Source organism: Grammomys surdaster, unplaced genomic scaffold (genome assembly GCF_004785775.1).
Source record: "Grammomys surdaster isolate TR1022 unplaced genomic scaffold, NIH_TR_1.0 130, whole genome shotgun sequence".
NCBI classification, from domain to species: Eukaryota; Metazoa; Chordata; class Mammalia; order Rodentia; family Muridae; genus Grammomys; species Grammomys surdaster.
Window position 1 is genome coordinate 2,697,365 of NW_021604588.1, and position 24,595 is coordinate 2,721,959.

Here is a 24,595-nt window from a genome sequence, read left to right on the forward strand (position 1 = left end):
ACACACACACACACACACACACACACACACACACACACACACACACACAGAGCCCTAAGTAGACTAATTTTTTTTTTTTAAAGAGAGTGAGTGCATTAAACTGGAATAGAAGAGTGGGGTTGAATAACAGAGGAGAAACTGGAGGGGAAGGAATATGGTTGGAATTGGTCAAAACACATTTTATGCAAATTCTCAAAGAATACAAATATTCAAGCCAGGTAAAGTGGTGCAAGGCTGTAATTTCAGCACTAGGGAGGCAGAGGCAGGCTAATTTCCATGAATTCAAGGCCAGCCATGGTTACTCAGTGAGACTTGGCCTCCAAAAATAAATAAGTAAATGATAAAATAAAAATATTACATTAAAAACTACACGAATAAAAATTTTTAGGAAAAAAACTCTTTTAGATGAAACACACACACACACACACACACACACACACACACACACACTTATATAGGGGAGAAGAGAGATCTCTCTAAAGTTATTAGTTTCTATCTAAGGGCAAAAAATATATAAATGATTCAAAATGTCATATATTAAGGAAGTATGATTACATTTTGGGAAAATAAATAAAATTTCAAATGTTACATTGGCATGATACGAGCTGGACTTGTTCATGTATGTAGTAATGTAAGAAATGGTCAAATATTTCAAGTACTTATCAACCATCTGCGGTTATGTGTTTTCTTCTTCTTTCCCTTGCTTCTCTATGAGTTCAGTTGTTTATTATTCTAGCCATTTCCAGGAAAAGGCACATGGGACTTGGCATTTCCACAGGGAGGTGGGGGATGAAATGGAGAGCAGTTACGTTAAACTGTAATCTCAGAATATAAAACTTCATTCTGGAAGCTTAAGGGAAAAATTAAGAAGGACTAATTTCCAGATTCCCAAAGTACAGTTGATTTTGACTATGGATCTCCTATTTAATGTGTATTAATCTCCTGTGTAACTACTCATCCAATGCCACAGCTGTGCTCTTAGCACACCTTGAAGGAAAGGTGCTATTCCTCATGGAAAGGAAAAGCCTCCTGAGTGTTTTTGTCTCCTAATGGTAACGAGTTAAGCTTCCTCCTTCTCTCACCTATCCAGAAGTCCCCCCAAACTTTTCCTTCCTTTCTTCTGTTTAAAGGCTGCAGAAACATTATTAAGAGTCGATTCAGTTCTGGATAGCTTATACATAAAGGGCCAATGCAGCTGCCCATGCAAGCAGAGGCCAGGGCCTTTTAGCACATCGTACCTGCTGTGTCTGTTGTCTCTGGATTGCTCTCACTTTGGGAACAGGGCTCTCTCTGGAGGAAGAGGACTGCTGCCTGGACCGGCTCCCATTCTGCACAGGTTCAGCCACCAGGGCTGCAGATGTCACTGACATGCTCCCTGTGCTACGCAAGGAAGCACTGTGTGGTAGAGATGGGGGTGCTTTGGCTCGGGCACCTAACCCAGACTGGTCCAGTTTTCGGATTTGGGACTGCCCAGTACTATTTTGTCGTGGCAGAGCAAGAGGTATGTGTCTGTCTGGTACCGTGTGCCGCCTGGAGAAATCTTCACTGTGTGAGCTTCTTTTGGTGAAATCTTCCATGCTGCTATTGCTGGGTCCACTGAGTTTGAAGTCTTCACTATTGCTTTGGCTTCTAGAACTGGCAGTGCTTAGGTTCTCCAAACTGGAATCTGCAGAGGCCTTTGGCATTGCTGGAACTGGGTTGTTGAGGTGATAGACAGGATTCTGGAATGACAAGGGCTGGAGACTTCCTGGCTGGTTCAAGGCTGGGTGCAGGGGTCTTCTCACTTGAGGTGCACTCTGGGGAGTACTCTGGGTTTCCCGAAGCTGTTTGATGCTAGCTACCTGGGTTATAGAAAGCTGGCTTCCTGCAAGGCGCATAGGCACATCAAGCATGACAGATGCATGCTCTACCTGAGCAGCATGAGTGTCCTGGAGGTCCATGAGGGAGATGCTCCGACCATTTGGAAGGCTGTTTTCCTTTTCATCCTTTTCAGAGTAAGTCATGCTCTGGGAGGAGGCTTGCTGAACCAACAGTAATGTCTTTCCTCTGAAATAGCTGTCTGTGTTATCCTGGCTTGGAGACTTTAGTTTATGTAAATCACTGTGGAAAAAGAATGGCCTCTTTATTACTCTTGAAGCAAATTCAACATAATAGTTCTTCCATTTGGGCATATGAACTCTTCTCAAGTTTCACAGGTTCAATGTGGAAGTTATATTTCTATAGCTAATCAGACTTCACTACAATTCTTACAATAAAATCTAGGTTGCTAGTTTTCTCTCAAAGGTAGAAAATAATATACCACTAATCACTGTCTTCAGCTTTTACTGAGTTAGAACATTCTCCCAAATGTTCTAATTCATATTTAGTTTTGTCTAAACCTTCAAACTTTGCCAATTCAGAGCACAGAATCTAAGGCTCAACATTTTATTGACCCATCCAAGTAGACAGACACAAAACCATAACTAAGGGTCTAGAGTAGAGGTTTTCAACCTATGGGTTGAGATCTCCTTGGGGGTGGCATATCAGATATCCTATATATTAGATATTTATATTATGACTTCTAACAGTAGCAAGATTACAGTTATGAATTAGCAATGAAATAATTTTATTACGGGAGGAGGTCACCACAACATGAAGAACTGGAAAAGGGTTTCAGTATTAAGAAGGTTGAGAACCATTGGTCTAGAGAGTGGTAGACAATATGAAAATATGAATTTTATAAAAGCCCTTCATCTTCTATGAAACATGAATGATCTCTGTGTATATTTACATTATAAAACACTACAGTATCATCCTAGAAAGAAATACTGACTGCGTGCATTGTGACAATCAACTGGGTTAACCTTGTGATTCTTTTCAGTTGTTTATAACTTGTAAGTTACAAACTTACAAAATAAGTTAAATAGGTTTCTGCAAAATCTAAACATTATCTGTCGGAGAAGCAGTACTCAAACTTTCTCTTTCATACCTGTCAGTGGGGTCTTCAAATATTTTCTGTAGCCCAGAGGAGAGGCTTCCACTGACGTTTGGACTGGAGCTGTGTTCAGCAAAACGTCTTAGCTGCTGTTGTATTGGCGTAGGGTTAGTCAGAGACTTGGTAATATCAGCAAGAACACGAGGGAGAGGTCCCAATTTTGCCACAGTTGCCTGTAGGAAGGAATTTTCACCCTAATTGGACAATAAGCATTGTGATATCCACAACATATTGTTTTGGGGACAATGATGCCCATTGATGGAAGGATGTAGGTTGGAGGGAGGGTAGGTATTGCATATGGGAGTGGCAAGTTCATAATGCATTGTTATGGAGCAGCGGAACCATGGCGTCGAGATGAATGGAGGAGGCGGAACAAGGTGCAGTAGACATTGAGGAAAGAAAGAAATAGAAATTAGGATTATGCAAATAAAAATTAAAAGACATGCTCAAAACAAACAAACAAACAAACAAACAAACACACTATTGCCATTCCGACTAAAATATGCATGCAAAGCACACTAAGGCTTTGAGTGGCTACCAGACCAAGATGGAGAGGGAAATGGAAGAACCAAACACCTTCTAACCAAAGAAACTTCAGGATCAGATGATTGGCTAGTGTGATGAAACTTCCAAAGAAAAAGGGTTATGTGAGGAAAGCAATGCATGCCAACATACAGGAAGGTGCTGCCCTCAGGGACCCAGAGAACTGCAGGGTGCACAGTGTACATTACAACCCACTATCACACTTAATCTTGGGAACCTTGACTTACTGTCAACTGAGTCTTCTGTTAAAAACCAAACCAAACCAAACCAAGCTAAACCAATCCAGTAAAATCAGATCGTCTTTCACTCTTCTCAGATATGTCTAGATAAACTTCTAGTTCCCAGGACTATGTACTTACACAGAAAAATTTGTTAAAAGAGACTTCATGAATTAATGAGAACTACTTCAAAGAAATACTTGCATGTGTATCTTACTGATGTACCTAACAACAACTTTTAAAATAATTGCTTTAGTAGTCTGGCCTGTCTTGGAACTCACTTTGTAGACTAGGCTAGCCTCAAACTCAGGTAGATCCACCTGTCTGCCTTCCAAGTATTGGGATTCAAGGTATGCACTACCTTATCCAGCATTCCTCATGGAATTCTTATCCTCATGGATTCTCATGGAATTCTCAGCCGTTATGCAATTTAGGTCAACAGTCATGGTTACCTTTAGGTACTCTTTAGCTTCTCAAAGATCAGTAAGATGTGTGTGTGTGTGTGTGTTATGAGTGAGTGTGTGTGTGTGTGTGTGTGTGTGTGTGTGTGTTATGAGTCTAGTAATCAAACCCAGGGCCTTGTTTATGGTGAGAAGGTATTCTTATGGAATTACATTGTATGTATTTATTGCTAGCATTCAAACCTAAGGTCTGTGCATGCCAGGCAGGTGTTTTAACACTTAGCTATACTCTCTAGTCAACTGACAGACTCTTCTACTCTGTTGAGTAGGTATGAATATCATCTGAAGAATGCCTTTACTTACTCAACAGTGCTAAGATAAGGTTCATATAAGAAGAATTTACTTTCCACATAACTTTAACTTAATATCTACCTAGCATTTCTCAAAGTGAAGATGTAGTTCTTGAGAATAAGGAATGGTTTATGGTTTTATAAACATTTTAAGTACCAGTGGACATACTCCCATCTACATATTTATTCTAGAAAGTGAAATTTACTAAGACGTTTATTACTAGACATTATTATATATAACATTTTATAGATGAAGAAAATTTAATAAAACAGGTAAGTCATCACAGATAAAACTGATTACTGAACTATTTTCTACTACAGAATCTACTTCTCTTTGTAAGATCCCAGAATGAAGAAAATGATTTGTATACTTTACATCACTTATTAAAATAAAAAAAGTTTGTCATTAGAAAATAAGTTTTGCATTCTTAATTCACATTAGTAGATAAAACATCCATGTTTTCAGATCTTATGTGGCTTTTAGTGCTAAAAATTATATCCAGGTCTGACATACACAGTAGGAAAAACAACTTCTCCATGGTGAGGCTAACTTAAATATGAACAATATTTTATAAACCTGTACTTTAAAAAAAGATCTTATCCTTAGAAACTACCAGATGAAGTTTCTCTCACATGGATAAAGATTCATACTCTAGTATCTGGTAATAATTTCTAGGCAAATTTTCAGATATGTATATATGCATTACACACACACAAACACACACACACACACACACACACACCATCAGGGTATATATATGCTTTAGATATATATATATATATATACATGCACATATCTGAAAACTTTTTCCTATAAATAACTCTATAAATTTACAGAAATATTTTATTGGCTCAGATAGCTAAGCATATATTAACGATACAATGGCTCTCTAGGAATTTTGGTTGTACATCACTCAATAATAATCATTTACTTTTAGATGTCTAAAGTAACTAAGGCTGCTTAACCAGAAGAAAGGCTGTGTGCTATCATCATAGGTGATTGCTAGAATCTGGATACTAAGGTTCAGTATCTCCCATTTCCTACCACCCTCCCTCCTACTTTACCTTATCAAGTTGGGAAACTACTTCCCATAGTAAGGAATGCAAAACCGACAGCTCTCTGCCCAAATCAATGTAACCATCGAAGCCTGGGGTGTTTGAGATGGTGTCAGGATTAGAAATCTCCAAAAGGAACCGCTTCATTCCACCCCATTCATGTTCTAAAAAATCATTCATGAATGCCATGTATTCCTCTTTGTTACCAAACCTGAGGTAGGTGAGAAAATAAGAAAGAACATAGATCAAGAAAAGACATACTAACATTTTGAGTTGACTTACAAATAGGTATTATTTCTTTTTATTTTGTGATAAGGATTTTTGTTTCTTTAAGTGGCAACTGCTACAATATTCTTTTTTAGTATTACTTTAATTCATGTTGAAAAATCTCAAGAGTAGAAACAAAAAAAATGCTTTTTTTTTTTTTGGTCTTCAAAATTCTCATATAATACAGCTTTGGTTATCTACCAAATGCCCATCAAGACAACTGTCAACTAATTTCAGTTTCCAAATACATTCCACAGTAGTCCCTTCTTTACCCATGGTTCATATTGAAGATTTCCAACTGATGTCTGAAACTGCAGATATCATGGAACTCTATGTTTTGCCCTATACATGCACTCATTTCATTAAAAGCAAAACAACAACAAAACCCCAGGAAAATCAACCTTAAAGTGACTTTATAATTGTTCTTTAGCACATCCAAACTCACAGCATAACTATTTTGTTTTTGGGGGACTATTACTAAGTAATAAAAGGTTATGTGAATATAAGTATTATGATACTTCATTAGTTAGCATAAAAACAAGGAGCCTATTAACAGATAAGTGGCCCATACTTCATAGATATATAGAATAAATGGATAATTGATATTCTGGGTTGGACTGAGCTAGACTTTATGAAATGTTTGCTACTCAGAATGGTGTGTTTCTACAACTTCCCATTTAATATTTTGGACCATTTAATATTAAATAATCATAGGTAATTAAAACTATGGACTGCAAATTCTTGCACCAGGGGAAACTGTATGGGAGTGGACTTTTTCTATGTCTCTGCCCATGCTCTTTATTTCATCAGAGAAGAAAATTCTCTCCCTCTGGATCTTATCTATCCTACTTTAACTATATAAACCTGTCCCAACATAACCTAAAAATAATTTCATAAGAAATAGCTCAAACATGGGCAAATCTTTCTGTGTTGACCTAGCTATGAGGTCCACAAAATTCAAACAGAAAATTATAAAATATCATATTTGAGGGCTGGAGAGATGGTTCAGAAATTAAGAGCACTAGCTGCTTTTCCAGAGGACCTAGGTCCCATTCCCAGCACATACACAGTGGCTCACAATGGCCTCTCACTCCAGTCCTAGAAAATTCAATGCCTTCTTCTGGACTCTGCAAGCACCAGGCATGCATGTGGTACAGAAACATACATGCAAGCAAAACATTCATACATAAAAAAATTAAAAAAACTACAAAACAATATATGAGAAGACAATCTGCTTCTCTGACAGTTTTTCTTCCACACGCTGTTGGTAGAAGCTTCTGTGTCTCAACATTAAATATAAATATGTAATCAATTTTGCAATGTGTGAACTCTTTCCTGGTTCTTTTCTTTTCCCTCTCTTCCACCCCCCCCCCCCCCGCCCTCCCTCCCTTTTTTTTTTTTTTTTTTTTTTTTTTGAGACAGTCTCATTGGCTGGCTGCTGTATAATCTATATAGCCCAGGGTCCCCCTTGGACTCACAGAGACACACTTGTTTCTAGCTCCTGAGTGCAGGGATTGAAGGTGTGAGTCTCTGTTTTTGGTTTTCTAAGCCTACAGAGAAGTTGAAAGAATAACAAACATCCATTTGCTTTTCATCTAGATCAACCAATTGTTAACTTTTAGGGAGGTGGGCAGGTTTGCTTTCATTCTCTACAGGTATGCATACTTTTTAAAAATTATATAGAACCATTTTAAACTAAATTATAAATGCTACCTTTAACTTATGATATTAATAAATTTCAAGCATTAACTCTTTTGACAACACTTGTACATATGATGTAAGCATATTACCAGCCCTTTCCCAATACTCTCATATCTGTATTATTTTTTCATATTACTAAAATGGTAGCATATGTACCATTTACACCCTAGCTTTTAATTAGTATTTTAATCTAGTTATCAACATTTTCATTGGATTTTTTTATAAAAATTACTTTAAATTGTTATAAATACTTCAATAAATGTTTGTACCAGAGTTTAATATTTGTTTCCCTTTAAAAAAATTTATTGACAATGCAATAAAAATCTAGTAAGAGCAGGTATGTGGCTCCCTAGCCTCATCCAAATGCTCATGTATTTTTTTTTTAAACCAGGTGTTTTAAAAGGGGTCAGGGAGGTAGTTTCTCTTACTTGGCAAAGTTGGCCAGGTTCTGAATGACCTTGGCAATAAGAGTTAGTGTCCGAGATGTGCGGTCATCAGGATACTCCTGCATCAGGTTGAAAAGACTGGGAGACATAATGGCTGGGCAAAGAAAACGGAGAAACAGTGAGGCGCTGATGAGCCGCTCACTGATGTCTTGCTTGCCTCGGTTCAGGCACTGCTGCTTCCATGATGCAAACACTTCTTTCAACTCACGGGGGAAGACACTACAGAGAAGGGAAAACATACACACACACAAAAAAAATACCCCAAACTTCTAAATATAAAAGTGTCATGACACGTGAAAGTATAAGTGACACCAGTTTAACCCAGGACACCACTGGCCTAGAGCTGAGCTAGGAGGAGGACCCATTAGACACCTAGGAATGGGGATCAGCCTGAGTCATGGCTGACAAGATGTGGGAAACTCACAGAAGGCCAGAGGGCAATTTGAAACTGAAAAGTTACAAAACTCTGGATTAGTACAAATTTACTTTAGCTAAGTGGGAAAATGGCATAAGGCTTCTGACTATCTGGTTTAACACAGCTCACCATAACACCCCTAAAGGAAGATCATGAAAAAATCTTCTCAAAGTCACTATTTGCTTGTGGTAGAGAAAAGATCAAAATTTATGAATTCATCTGTTCCATACTAGCTAAGAATTTAACAAGTAAAAGCCAACCCAAACACAATAAAACAACCCCGACCCATATCTCTACTTTTAGGTATTAGGAAGCAGACTGCTGACAGATAGAAAGGGTTGTTCAGAAGTCCCGCTTACAGTGAAGGGTGCTATTTTAGGCAGTACTAAGGAAGGGAATCTTGCAATTTCCTCCAAGTCCTTTCCTTGTGTTAACTTTCATTTGGGAAGAGTAGGTTCTTTGGCAAGGATACAAGCTCACCAGTACGAGTTGATGATCTTGCAGAAAGCCAACTCACAGCACATTTTCAGGTTGCTCTGATGGTCTATCAGTTCACTAGATGAACACTTGCTGGGATCTACTTCACAGTTCTCGTCTGATTCATACAAGGCTTTGATGAACTCCCCTGATCAAAGAGAAAAGGTGACAAGTACTATAACAATACTCTACTTCCTAAATAGAATACAAATGACTGAGCACTCTTGAGAGTTCTTCCCTCAGACCTGGCATGGAGAGACCATGAAGCATCATGCTTTAGAACCCAACAGTTACCTCCACCCATGTATGTGTATTCTCTTTATCCTGGAAGCAGAATTCAACCAATCACCAGTATCATAATTATTTATAAAATTAGTGACATTTTGATTGAAAAATACAGTATCTTTTACTGGAGTCCCAAGACATACTTAATTATCATGAACTTGTAACAGAGCTCCCCCTAGTAGTTTAAATAATATCATCGTTTCAGGTAAAAAACTCAACCCAAGCTTGAATGAACAGGTAACCCGACTAAGGTTTTAGGAATGATGTTGGTGTCTAACACAGATCCAAGCAAGGCTCTTCAGGTCTACCACTAGCATAGGGGACAGTAATTTAACCTTCCACACAAAACTGCAACATTTCTTTTTATATACCTTATATGTTTTCCATATGTTTACAAGCACTGGCCAAATAGCCTGCCTATAAAGATATGCTTAACATTCTCTGAGATCAACGTATCTGTTTAACTCTACTATGTATGCTTCTTCTGTGTCTCCTAATAGTCCATGCTTTATATCTTGTGTATATTTATTCACATGCTTATCTCACTTGTAGGACAAACCTTTAAACATTAGGAAGCAGGTTTTAATCATGTTCAAACTCACCCCCTTGAACAACTCCAGGGGGTGGGAATTTTGAGGGTAGGGAGGTGGGAGTGGGGGGTAGATAGAGGTTACATCCACAGACAAGGGGGAGGAGGGGTGAGGGGATTGGGGGTTCCTGGGTGGGTGGGGGATGGGGTAAGGGGACAACATATGAAATGTAAATAAAACATCCAATAAAAAAAAAGCAGTACAGGAACTTACTAGGTTTTTATAAGAGATGGAAGTACATAGTTTTGTTTTCTTACAGGTCTCTCTTCATTAAAGTGAAGCGGACCTTTTAAAGATCCTTGTTGAGGTTCAAGAAGGTTACTGTTTTGAGTTCAAAAAGGTTCCTGACTTGAGGTTCAGGTTAGTCATTTTAGAGGAGAATAATACTTTCTACAAAATTAAGTAGCAGAAGTAAAATGAAACACATTTTCTGTCAGAGTGATTATTACTGAGGTAAAGAAAAACTAAAAAAAAAAAAGCCATCATGGAGGATAAAAGTGCTGTTTTGAAGAAATACTCTTAGAGAACAGGAAACAAAGTAACACACACACACACACACAGAGAGAGAGAGAGAGAGAGAGAGAGAGGAGAGGAATATGAATATGCACTATAGTATCAAGAGAGATGGAGAGCTCTAAGGTCAAGCCCCAGATCCCTCACTTAACTGACTAAGGGGCCTTGAAAGGTCACTTAACTAGTCTGAGCCTTGGCTGCTTTATTAGCATCAGACATGTCTTGTAGACTTGTGATAAGGAGTGCTCCCCACCCCAATGTAGTATTGTTCTTGGCACTTAGTTGGGGTCCATATAGAAAGCATTATTATGTATAAAGTATGTCACTTTAAGATAGTTTTTAATAAAGCAAAAATTGCTAAACTGGCAATGTTTAGAAAATGTTAACAATTCCCATAAAATTATGTTTGTTCCATGTTTCCACACAATCTGTTTCATTTAAAGGTACATAAATGTAAACTTGTATCAGCTTCAAATATTTTGATAATAATTGGTCAAACTGGAAATATGATATTCTGTTAAGGGTGTTTTATTTGGGTCACAACTATTCTAGAGAACTACTAATAATATAAATATTAACTATTTTTCTTTCATTCTTCATGTAAATAGTCCAATAAGTTACTGAGGGTCCAGACACAAACTGTTTGTAGTACTAGCACTATAGGTCCTCAAAAGATGAGATACCTTAAAATATTATTAAAATTCAGAAAATTGTTCTCCTTTTTACATTTGTAACATATCTGATAATGTGTAGTATGCTGAAACAAAGATGAAACATTTTAAAAATAAATTTGTATCTAAAAAGGTACTTATTTGAAAACTGAGTTTGTTGCTTTGCATTTGAAAAGAATAAGAGCTACAGGGGGCAATTACTGAATTGAAATATTTAGTTGAATTGTAAAGAAAATAATAATTTATTCATCTGTATTTTCATGAATATAAGCACGTATGTGTGCGGATGAGCATGCCTTTGTACATGGAGGCCACAAGAGATTGTCAGATTCCTGGAGGCTGGAGTTATAGCTGTTTGTGGATACTAGCTATTATGTGGGTGTTGTTATCCAAATTGCAATTCTCATAATTATGCAGTAAGCAAGCTCTCTTAAATGCATACCATCTCTCCAGCCCCTTCTTTGAAAACACTTTTTAAATTAAACACATTTAGTTTTATTTTATGTGTTTATGTCTGTATGTGCACTGCCCAAGTGCCTGGTATCAGTGGAGATCAGAAGGTGACATCAAATTCACGACAACTGGATTTGTAATGGTTGAGAGCCCCTATGTGGCTGCTGGTGACCCAATGTAGGTTCTCTGTAAGAGCACTAAGCCCTCTTAACCACTGAGCTATCACTCCAACCCGCCCCTTTTCCCCTTTTAGGAAAGATCTCATATATAGCAGACTGACTACAAACTCATTAAGCAGTCCTGCCTTTACCTTGAAACTGATAGAAATACAAACATGTACTACCATGCTCAGTTCTATTATGTGTTTTCTATGCAAATCACCAAATTGTTACTATCATCAACATTTCATATGTAGGTGTAAGTCAACGGGTGTTGACTTAATACCACTGAAAGGCATTTGCCTCCAACACCAGCATGGAAATTACACCTTCTGAGAGATGTATGTTTCACAGAGGGCATTTCTTCTGTGTCATAAGATACCAACAACAAGTTGACTTAAATCAGTCAGGTAAAGGGAGCTAACAGATGGAAGACTTAAATCTAAATAAAGCAGGCTTTTTTTTCTTTTTTTTTTTTTCAGTAGAGAGTAATGTTTTCATTAAGATCAAGACAGCCTACGAAGCTAGATGATACTATACATTATGACAGGCAACTTTCTTTGAGGATGGGTGGATACTAAACTACCAATGAACTACAATCCCCAGGCCTGATCGGCAGTTTCTAAAATCAAAGAGTTCAGGAGTTTGGAAATAGCATCTCTTTTTTGCTTTTTGTTTAAAGTGTATGACATACAACAAAACTTCATTAAGAAGATGACAATCCAATCTCAGTATGGAGGATGTTATGAGTTAATTGTTTTCATGCTCTTGGAAGCTGCAACCATTTTCTTTACCCTAGACCATGGTGTTAGGTTACAGAATTTTAAAAGAGATTTTTGGAAGGTTATCTGAATTGTTTCCCATGCTCAATGAATTAATTTTCATGCCTTGCTAAGCTCATTAGATATTTAATTATTCAATATTGTATCAAAGGACTTGGTATACATTTATCATTTTGGATATTTATTTCAGAAACCCCTTTAAGCAAATAGATCTTATATATCAATATTCTCACCTTCATGTTCACAGAATAGAGAATATTGTTAGAGATGCTTCATTGTTGCCTTTTATTGGATAATGTAAATCATTAAAGCAAACCATGACATACAATTGATAATTATAGTAAGCACCTATGTAAACGAGATTAAGAGCATTTTTCTAATATCAGTGAGAATCAAGTGTTTTTCCTCATAATCCCTATTAGATCTTATACCAAAGCAACTGAGTAGATTTCAAGATAACAGAAGTGAAAAAAAAAAAAAAATCTCTTGTTCAAAGTAGGAATTGTTCCTACAACAGGTGTGCTTCACGGAAACACAGCCCTCTCCTGACCAATCAGCCATTACTTTTTACCACTTATGATTTTTTCCTTTTTTTTATTTTTTCATTTTTCAAGACAGGGTTTCTCTGCCTAGTCCTGTCTGCCCAGGAACTGGCTCTGTAGACCAGTTTGGCCTAGAATTCAGAGGTCTACATGCCTCTGCCTCCCAAGTGCTGGGACTAAAGGCATGTGCCACCACTGTCTGGCTTCTTTCCTCTTGATTCACTGACCTGAAATACCACAAGTACTATTAAACTTGTGAAACAATTTGACAAATACTTTTTCTTACCATTTGAATTTTTTGTCAAAGGTGGTCTTAGGCTAGCAGAATGATTCCATGGGCAAAGGCACTTGCTACAAGGCCTGATGGAATTTAGCTGGATCCTTGGCACCCACATGGTGGAAAAAGAGAACAGGTTGTGTTTGTTCTCCCTGTCTCTGCCTCTCTCTCACACACATACACAAAAACGTAAATAAGTAATAATATAAGAATAAAAAAGGTAGTCGGGATTAAATCTAGGGCATCATGAATACTTAAAGATGTGCTACCACTGAGCTGTATCTTCAGCTTCTCTGACTTGCCCTGGCCCCAACATCTGACTATGATTTTTAAAGACTCTTTTATTTTTACTGGACTCAGAAGTGGAAGCTCTCAGCAAGGACATCCCACATCTCTTGGCAATCTGATCCTGGAGTTTTTCTTTGGCTTCTTTCATTCTCTGGGCCCAAGGTTTAACATATTCTGCAGACTCTTCCTCATTCTTAGTGTGTTGTTTCTTCAGAGCACTTGTGTTGTAGGACATGTGGAGTAACAAGATGCTGAATCTTGGGGGCTTTATAGTCCTGGGCTCCTCACCTTCTTTGTTTAAGGGCTTTTTGACAACATGTTGGTGGATACCATCTTCTTTAGAGAGACTGAGAAGTTTGCAGACTCTGCTAGTTCTCTTAGGCAAATATCCTTCTCTCCTTTTCTTTTTAAACGATAACCACGGGGAGAACACTGAACTTGACATCCACAATGCATCTGTCAACAGACACGCTCTTCCAGAATGTTCCTTACTCACAAGCAGGCACACTCTGATGTGCATGGAGATATGCCACTTTGTAGGGAAACCTTGTTCCTACCATTGATTTGGATTGCACAACCCTTCTACTCTTCACCCAGAGCATCAGGGGGAACATGTACATCTATGTGTTTCTCATAGTAAGTATGAAGTCTGCGTTCACTATCCACTTCAATGAGTTTCTGACATATTCAACTTTATCCTGATACAGCTGACTATGTAGGAGGCACCCAGAAAAAGATCCCTTCCCTAACTCTCTTCCTATCTTCTCTATCAGTGCCCAGTGCTGTGTTTCCCTGGTTTTCTTTTTGCATTTTCTCTCCGATCATTTTTCTTGATTCCTCATTCTCCATTTACACTCTCAGCAGACATGAATCATGAGGTATGTTTTTGGCTCTTTCTTTTTTGTTTTGATATTTTCCTAACTTTATTTAACACTTTTATATGAGTTAGCCCCCGAGTCCTCACACCTCGAGTCTAGATGTATGTTGTCACTTGCTTTCCCACTGAAACACCCCCAAAATTCCTACCAGAATACATCTACGGTAAACATATAATTCCCCCCTTTTCAAGTCTACTACTTCCATGATTTCTGTTATGAATCTAACCAAGGGGCTGGAGAGATGGCTAAGCAGTTAAGCATATACACTGCCCTTGCAGAGGACTTGAGTTTGCTTCCCAACATTTACATCTGACAGGCCATAACTGCATGATATCAAGATCTATGGGTGTCTGTGTGCCTGTGCACCTGCCTACAAGTGCTATGATACATGTATGGAAGTAGAGAACAACTTGTGGGAGTTAGTTCACTGTTTCTATCATATGGGTCCTGGGAACTAAATTTGGGTCACCAGCACTGGTGACAAGTGCCTTTACCCACTGAGTCATCTCACTGTTTTATTCTCATGCTCCCTTTCCACTGAAAGGTTTATTGCATATGCTTTTTATTTCATGTCTTATTTTTTTCTTTTATGCTAATCCCTATTGTCCTTACAAATTCTCTGCAAAAACACAGGATTTTTCTTTTGGTTAAACAAACAACCTTATTGTATTTCCTTATATTATAACTCCTTGTGAACAAAAATCCTTATAATCATTCAGCATACCTTTATTACTACCCGTTGTTGATGGTTACATGTGACTGATAGGCACTAGAAATATAACTAGAATAGATTAAAATGTAGGATGAATGTAAAATATACACCACATTTCAGACTATGAAAATAAATGCATCATTAACATTTCCCATACTGATCAGCTGTTAATATGAAATATACTGTATTAAATAAAATTTGCCATAATTTCATTGGTTTCTCTTATTCTTTTTTACTCTTATTTAAAAGTTTGAAGTTACTTAATAAACACACACATATCACACACATATGTGGCTACCATTATGTTTGTACAGTACAGTGCTATAGTACATTCTGTGTGAAGATCTAGGCGTATGAAGATACAAGAAATTGCTGGTCATGGTGGCTCATGTCTATAATCCTAGCACTGGGAGGCTGAGGCAGGAGGACTGCTATGAAAACAAGGCCAGCTGAGGCTATCACAGACCAACAAGCCAAGGCTATGACAGACCAGCAGTCCACCTCTAAACCACTATTTTCTTCAAGGATTTCGTACTCACTTTATTATCCCATCACCTTATTATGTTATTTGTCTAACACCTTGTCTTACTCTATCAGCAATGACTTCATTTCATAACCACATCTAGATCTTTGAGTGCCTTAGTCATCAACAAGTAATGATTGGACAGAAATTAGTTACTAAAAACCTTAAAACAGAAGTGTAGAACTGTAGAAACTATCAAGCATTTCTTAATTTCTGATGAGAGCTTTGTATGCCTGATAATAAATGGTAGGTTAATCCTTTTAAGATTGAGGTAATATAGCGATATAATATGAATACCTAATAATTTTAGGAGAAATAGAACACCTCAGTTCTAATGGTGAAATCTATCAATAATATTACATATCTTGGGATCAGAAATGCAAAGGTTTTGGGTTGGGTGTATACGCTGATGGGTTTTTTACTTGACTCATGTTACAATGGACGTGTGTAGTTACTGTGCTGGGAAGGACAGTTTACAGTTGAAGTTTAAATCACTCAAGTCAGATGAACTAAATACATGCAGAGTCTGGGTTCAACTTGTTTGTCCTAGGAGGTTAAAAAAAAAGTTAAAACTGAAAGACAAAGAAGATAGATATCTTCCTTTTCCATACCTAGTGCATCATGAAGGTACTGTTGTCCCACCAACTTGAGGTATTCCTCAATGGATTTAGTGGCAATGGTGTTTTCTCTGAAGATCAAGACATCATGCTCTCCACAACGATCCACCTCTGACATCACCAAGTCAGTCAGAAAATCCTGGAAGAATAATGTTCAGTCAGAAAGAAAGCAACTGAGTTGAGTAATAAACATCAGAAAAGATTGTAGAAATAGCAGATATCCTGGGAACATTGTTTTAAAACTAAGTCACCAAATTCCATGGAAAGAGAAAAGGCAGACAGGCCAAAAAGCTTAGTATTGCCAACTCTAAGTTTATTTTCTGAATTCCTTCTGAGATTTTCTAATACACTTTTGAAAAAACTTCTGGACGCATCTCTAAGTTCTCTTCCCCTGCCCTGCCCCCACCGTACCTAGTGTCTATTCTCTCTGCTCCAGTCCCTACACGTTGCTCTGGTTCTTCTGTCCTTTACCCCACACAGCCTTTTCTACACACAATGTTTTCTATTCACCACAAGAAACGTTTGCAAATGCTGTTCTCAGTTCTGCTCTCCTCCCACCCTCACCTCTACCATACCATAAAACAAACTTCTAGAAACCTTGAGATCTTGGGTTATATACTGATTCCTCCTGGACCAGGATTATCCCAGCACCTCACCTTCAGTTCCTAGCACTCCTTACCATTTTACTCTCTGCACTTCTCACTATAATCACAGATTTGCTGCTCAATTACTTAATATGGTGCTCCAGAAAATTGAAAGCTCCATGAGGCCAAGATAGTGCTTAGTTTTGTTCAACACGTACAATGAAGACACACTTGAGCATCTAACAGTTATTGGCACATGTTAGATGCTATTTTATCTTCCCAGTTTTCATTTCCATTTAGATAAAAGATTACCAAGAAACATCTGCCAAGGAACTGTACAACATCCCTTGGTGTTTTCATTTCAGATCCAGATTTTAACTCCATGAAGATTTACACTTTGTACATTTCTTGAATATCTCCTTCTGTACCACTGGGATACAGTTAGCAGTTAATCTTAAAATACAGTGAGAAAGTACTCAAGAAAGATTAAGGACTCCAGAAAAACTTTCGATAGGCATGAAGTTCTGCACCTGTATCATACCTTTAATTCTGGGATTTGGGAGGCTGAGGCAGGAGGATCAAAAGTTTGGGGCTAGAATGAGTAACATGATGAGACCATGTTTCAAAGAGAAAACAACAAAAACAATAATCCACGTTACCTACTTCATGAAAATAAACTAGAAGTAAGTATTTGCTAGCTCTCCCATTTCACTTTAGCTAAAATCTCAATCTCTTATAGATCTGCAAACAGGCTTCCTTAACCCACCCTGAATTCCCTTTTCTTTTTCTGAAAATTTTTTGTCTAGACTCTCAGAGTATCTATCAGTGTCCACAGCTTTGTTCTCTTTGTACACGGTAAGGAAGGACTTTAAGGTAGCATACCCCTTCTGACTTACCTTGGCTCTGCCAGTACTTTGAAGAATGTGTACTAAGGCACAAGCCAACTCTTCTTTATTCCTCACACTAATTACTGGCTCAAGAACAGAACACAGCATGGTGTAGTTGCTGGTGATGAATTCTGCAAATTCTTTGTATTGCTCCATAGGCAGAATGGTGATAGTTTGGAAACGTGACTTAATCCGAATAGAAGGTCCTCCTGTCTTTCCTTTGTTGGGTGTGGGTGTACTCACTGGGTACCACTTTTCTACAAACTGGCGACCAGTCACACTGGCAGTGGGAATGTTGACTAGCCCTACATAATTATTCTTGTCCTTTTTTTTCTTTTTTTCCACATCCTTATAAATATGAACTGTGATGCTATGAAGAGGTGGAAGGCTATAGAATTCAAAATGTTCACCCCAAAAAATATTGTCTGCTTTGGTCTTGCTGGTTGTACGAGCAAAGAGGGTATCATCAAGGCACAGTTCGCAGAAATATTTTTTTTTAGGGGCAAGGTCCTTGGCTTCAATGATCCATAAACGGAGAACATTTTCAGCTCGTCTACAATTGTCCTAAAAAGAGATAACAAAGTTGAATTTAAAGCTGACATACCAGAAAGAAAAGGCTTTCTTCTTAAAGTAATGCTGATTATTAATGGTCCTCTATTAAGAGCAGTCAACAACTAGGAAGAAGAATCACCATCTCTTTGTTTAGGATCATAGAACTCTGAAGACTTCACTAGTAAGACAGTTCATTAGCTGCACCTGCTGCCAAGTTTGACACCCTGCATTTGATCCCAGGACACAGGTAGAAGGAAAAGAAGCAACTCCTACAAATTATCCTCTGACTTTCCTACACATACAGTGCTTGATCTCTCTCTCTCTCTCTCTCTCTCTCTCTCTCTCTCTCTCTCTCTCTCTCTCTCTCTCTCTTTCTCTCTCTCTCCCTCCCTCCCTCCCTCTTTCCTTCCCTCCCTCCCTCCCTCTCTCCCTCTCCCTCCCCCCCACACAGAGTACACACACAAATAAATGTAATCAAAAATACTTTTAAAAAAATCTTAGAGAACCACATATTTTCTGTTTTACATGGGTTAAAAAAATATCAGCATGTAATAATAGTAAGTTCTCTATAGCCAGGTATATGAGGCTGGACTAATTTCTAGGAATAAAACACAAAGAAGTTGCTAACAACCCTGACTTCTTCTGGCAGAGCAAGCGACCTAGTTTTTTGAGTCTGTATTCACATTGGTAAAATGACAATAATATCAATCTCCAGTAAGATTATTTTCAGTGTAAAATGTTATAACATGTACATGTTTTTTAAAACTGTCAAGCTCTAAGCCAGATGTGGTAGCACTAGCCTATTAATCCCAGCACTTGCAAGGCTGGGATGAAACAGCTGCAAGTTTAAGGCCAGTCTTGGTTAAACACTGAGACCTTGTTTCAACAACAAAAAGTTAACAAAGATTTATAAACTCAAGATATTACTACATTTGTCTTTTGTCAACTTGCTGCTTACAAAGTGATTCATTAAAAGGACTTTTCTTGAATTGGTTCTGACAATTTCATTCATGTATAATGTGCATTTTTAATTCCTTCCCACCCTCATTACTACCCTCCTTACAAATTCCTTCCCTACACATTCATTTCACCCCCACCCCACACACACACCTTTCTGAGAACCACTGAGTTTAATCAAGAAAATATGCATGGTAGAATCATCCACTAGCGCCAGATGGGCTTCTGTGGTGGGTATACAACCAAAATCTGTAATTGCTCTTCCCCCTAAATCTATAAGTAGCCAATAGTTCAGTATGGAGGGGGTAGAGTCCCCTTGAGCCTCTTCTAATCCATGACTGACTGCTGCTGATGGGACAGACCCAGTTTTGTGTGGGTTGCTGCCACAGCAGCTCTGAGGTGATAAGAACATTGGCTTTATATTTCTTAATCCTTCTTCAGTCTTCCTGTATTTATATTCTGTCTGCTCTCTCTTCTGAGAGGATCCATCTAAGATCTTCTGGTCTTAGAGGGGGTGGTATAAATGTCCTATTTGTGACACATTTTTGTCCCTCAAAGCCACCATTACCTTATTTGGCTGAACTGTCCTTCGAAGGTTTTCCATCCACTTATCTCTCTCTGAGGCGGAGTTACAGCTAAAGCATTTACTTCCACTTAAGTAGGTGACCTTCAACACAAAGATTAGAGATGTTGATTTAAGACTGTGTGTGTGTGTGTGTGTGTGTGTGTGTGTGTGTGTGTGTGTGATTTATCTTTTAATTTCTATAAAGAATTAGGGACATGTTTGGAACTCAAATATTACCATGTAAAACTACAACAGTTGTTTTAGCTTTGCCATATCTTTAATTAAAATTTAATCTCTAAGTAACATGCACACTTCTGAGCTATTAGAACAAAGCTCATTTACAATTTAGCTTGCCTGTGGTTCAGAAAAATATAACACTAAAAAAATATTTAAGGACACATCTAAAATTACTTGAAATGAATATGTTCATTTGCACTAATAAAAATTAACTAAAAAGTGAAAATGTTTGTAAAATCATTTGATTTCTTCTGATTGCTTCATTCCAATGCTACAGAAGGCTACTACTAAATGAAGTTAAAAGGCATTAGTACAACTGAATTTTTCCTCCAGGAGGCAACTAACCCACTGATTTCCAGTCATTTATAACACTGCACATAGTATACTATGTGCATAGTAAAGCCTACTGAACTGAACTCCACAAACAAAAGTTCAAGAGATTTTCAATAATAATAATGATGATAATAACAACTTTATTCCTATTAATTATAAAAATACATATAATGATCTATCTGTTCAAGATGCTATAGTCTATCACTCTCAGTTTATTAATACAATGAATCAGATCAGACAGTGTGCTGTGTCTGAAATGGCAGCTCCTAGATTCAGATGCTTAGTGAAGACCTGAAATGAGGCTGCTGATCTAGGAACATGTGGGAGATTAAAAAAACAAAGTATGGTCCTTGGTCAAGGATTGCTCTTGTTACAGTCATAAAACTGTGATTTTGGTGGGTTATCTCAAAATTCCCTTAAAATTAAGGATTAAATACCAGTACATGACATCAATATTAAAAATTAGCATATTAGTTTGAGAAGCTATTGTTCATCTTGTAACCTATACTGAGAAAGTAGTAAGTGCTCAAGTTTTTGAAAGCAAAGGCATGAGAATTATTAATAACTTCAATTACTAATATAATTCTATTAACAGACTTTTAACTGTTCCCTTTTAAGGAAAAAAAAAACTTCAGGAACTGAAAACCAGTTAAGATAATCAAATCAGAAACATGCTAGTGAAATTGTTAAATTATTACCAATTATTCTCCCTTCTTTCTATGCTTCTTTTTGTTTTTTGTTTCTTGTTTTACCTCAAAGCAGAAGTCTTGTCCGAGGATGCTACTGTGCAGTGGCTTCACTGAGACTGGCTCCCCTCTACCAAGATCCAGACACTCCACTGCACTGCATGGGCTCAGCAGGGACTCATGGGAACGGGACTCTTTCAGTTTAGGCAGACCTCGAGACCTAAAAGTACAAGATACTTAAGGCAGTGCTATATGAAGGTCTAATGAAAGAAGACTAACAAAAATGCACAAAAGTGTAAGGAAGAAAAATAAAAGAGGAACATATAAATATCGTATGTTATTAAGAGTATTAGTAACTACATTCATGTGGTATACATAAACTATGCATACATGAACATATGTTTTCAACAAAGCATAAAAACAATAATTTTACAAGCCTCAAAAGATCCCAACATTCCTGTACAGATGTTATTTTTATTCTCACTTCTGTATTGGGAAATGAATACACACTATTGAGAATTATTTTATCACTTTTTATCCAAAAGTACTGTCAAAAGACATTCTTGCTGAGGACACACATCATTTTCTTGGATCACCGATAAAGGCTGAATCCTTAGCTTGCTTCTTTGTGTGTTGGTAGATCCCACTCCTACCCCAAACATCCAGCAAGAGGAAGCAAGCAAGAGTAGTCAAAGTGACAGCAAGAAAGACAAACTTTTCAGCACAAGAATGTCTTTGAAACAGGCTGATTTCCATCTTAATACGGAATTCTATTCTGTAAACTTTAACTTCTATATGTGATTTACAGTATAAATATGAATAAACAGAATGCCTTGAGAAAACTCATATAGTTAAAAAAAAAAAAAAGCCAAAGTTGGCAGAGGACAGCTGACACTGTCAGGCAGGCATCTTGGCTGACTGTTTTCCTGTTTGTTTAAAGTAGTTAGGTATCCTAGCTCTTGTCACTACAGAAGCCAGTTCTTCACTGTCTTCCTGCTGTAAACTGTAAAAATTAGTGGAACCAAATATGATAGAAAACAATTTTCATGAATTCAGAAATATATGACCATGCAGTTTTAGTCAGTAAGTATACTTATTAACTGAAACAACCATATGCTTCAAGTAGAAGGTCTTAGTAATAGATCTAAAAAGAAATGTCTGTGTAAAAGACATTTGTTTTGGTAATATATTTTAAGCAGCTTTACTCATTTACTAGGAACAAGGATAATACTAAAAGGAGCTTTAGTACTTACTGCCAGAAGAGTCTAAATTATTAAACACTAGGATAGTGGAAACTCACACTAAGGTCACTATCTTCTGTCTCCACTCTACTTAGTCAAACTCAGTAAAATAAGAAACATCTTAAGCAATAAGAATACTTTAGCCTGTTGTTACAACAAAAACAAACAACAAATAACAACCACTATCTTAAAGTTTTGGCTGAAAAATACTGTGTTCTGACAGCAATTTTTTTAAGTACAAAAGGCAACACAGTATTTTCCATTAATAATGCAAAGTATGTACAAAAGGGGGAAAAGCCACCAAATAGAGTGTGCACAAAATATGACAAAGCAACAGATGTATTATTTCCCTTTCTTCTAGATAAGAAAACATGTTTGAAGTTATGTGTGGCAAATACAGTACAATACAATTATAAATAACTAAATACTTTAAAAACAAAAACCTTAGTCAACTTATAATGCAGCCTATCTCAATACACTGAATCAGAAGCCAGATTGAAGAAACAGAGCACCACAATCTTTGTTAAACAAACAGAAAACAATTCTAGCTATCCTCAGGAACTGCTAGAGGAAAACCACTGTAGCTCAGGGATGATCAGATCACCGGGAAAGGCCAGGATAAATTTAAAGTAGAAGGAGTTATGACAAAGTTTCTTTTATTTTTTATAACCTCCTAAAATTTAAATATCAATTAATTTTATTTAAAACAAAATAAATGTCTACCTACATGAAGCAACTGTACAGCCACTTGGCAGTGCAGCCCCAAACCATAGCGGTGTCACATGTCCCGGTATGTAGCAAGTCACTTCCTGGACTACATCTCAGAAAATTCTGTTTAGAAGACAGGAACCAACTGAGTATGATTTCCCTGATGCCTTCAGTTACTGATGCCGCATAAAAAGCCTTTCAGGTGTTACTCAAGTCTTCAACAGACGCAGGGCAGAAATACAAACAACCGAACAAGTCCTCTCTAGCCAAGGCCTGCAGGGCAGGTGATGTCCCTCTATTCCTGCAGGCTGCATCTAGCCCCTCAGGTAACACAAACAAGGTTCCAAGGCTCTAGGCTGGGCCTGTTGCCATGGTGCTACACCTTTAAGGAGATTAGAGCTCGAAGGCAGCAGGGAGAAGCTGCAGCTGGCAGGGCTCAGGGAGCATGCTCTGCAAACACGGCAAAGGTGAATGCTTTCTAACAGCAGGGAAGGAGCAGTGAGAGCCCATTCCCATTACATTCCCAGTCAAAGGCTGGTGACAAGGCAGCTCTGGAGTGGGGATGACCTACCTCTTAGTAAGAACTACTTATGGACAGATTTAGGATGCTTTAGCTTGTTTCATGTGATTGCCAGCTACCCTCCCACTAGATAGTCACTGTATCCCTGTTTGCAAGTACAATCTGGTATTTCCTTTGCAGTGCCCACCCTAGGTAGAAGCTTCTTTTTGCATGGTTTATCTGGTTTAAAGTTATTTTCTAACTTTAGAATAAGTTAAATAAAATATTTTTTCAATGTTCTTCCAGTATTGTCCAATGTCTAATGGCCGCTATAAAAACTCATTCATCAAGTCATCTGGAATTATAATTTAAAATACTACTTACTGAAATTTCAATATTTAATGTATAGTTCAGAATCTTCTAGAGTTCAAAATGTAGATATACACATACACAAATCGATAGCCAACGTCTAGTATGTCCAACCTTACTACTGAATAAATAAGCAAGCTCTTCCTCTATTGAGAAGACAGTGTCTCAGAGAAGTAATTCCCACAGAAGCATGATTACAGTAAACAGAAGATCAAACAGCCTGGGGATGTCTCAGGGCAAGGGCCAGGGAAGGAGGCTTTATTTCAATATGGCATTAGAAACCCCAGGTCACCTCTAATCATGTTTATCTCTTCCTGTGTTTTCACATGAATTGATTTTCCACTGATCTTCTAATTACTGAGTTTTAGAGTAAACTAGTGACACCAGTTTACTCCTCTAATGGAACAGAATGGGGGTTTATTGGGAGAATTATGAGTTTAAAACAACTTTTCCAGGGTGAGCCTGACAAGGGCCTTCATCAAGAAACCTGACTTGCCCTTAAAAGTAGGTAATGCGCATTTCTTGACTGCTGGCCTGGTTCTCTTTCCTGACTGTTCTCCTTTGCCCTGTACCATTAGTATAAGCATCACAGAGGGATAATCCAAGGTTCCAATGTGACTGTTCCTTAATTTAACTGGGAAATAGCTTCCTAGAGGTTGACTGTACATTGAATTAACAAACACCACAATTTACATTTAGTCAGTTTATGTATGAACTGTGAGGGTAGGGTTAGCATGGGTTAAAAATCTAATTATTGATGAAGGTTACTTGCTGACTTATTGAGGATATAAAATACCAGGCAAGGGAGGCTTTCTGTTACCACAGTAAATGCCTGTTATA

At 37.6% G+C, this 24,595-nt stretch overlaps 1 protein-coding gene across 2 annotated transcripts in view; it reads right to left on the bottom strand.

Moving 5' to 3' along the window:
- The window catches only part of Rasal2 (RAS protein activator like 2), a 258,472-nt gene that overhangs the window by 20,725 nt on the left and 213,152 nt on the right, over positions 1-24,595 (bottom strand). The window contains exons 6-14 of one of the 2 annotated variants that reach the window (XM_028758525.1): positions 21,005-21,158; positions 19,686-19,784; positions 17,618-18,172; positions 16,132-16,276; positions 8,852-8,996; positions 7,939-8,175; positions 5,552-5,753; positions 2,969-3,147; positions 1,239-2,100 (exon numbers count right to left, since the gene is read on the bottom strand). In XM_028758525.1, the coding sequence (XP_028614358.1) occupies positions 1,239-2,100; positions 2,969-3,147; positions 5,552-5,753; positions 7,939-8,175; positions 8,852-8,996; positions 16,132-16,276; positions 17,618-18,172; positions 19,686-19,784; positions 21,005-21,158 (2,578 nt within the window). Of the gene's footprint in view, positions 1-1,238; positions 2,101-2,968; positions 3,169-5,551; positions 5,754-7,938; positions 8,176-8,851; positions 8,997-16,131; positions 16,277-17,617; positions 18,173-19,685; positions 19,785-21,004; positions 21,159-24,595 lie in introns of both variants that reach the window. The other variant, XM_028758517.1, reaches the window with a different exon arrangement.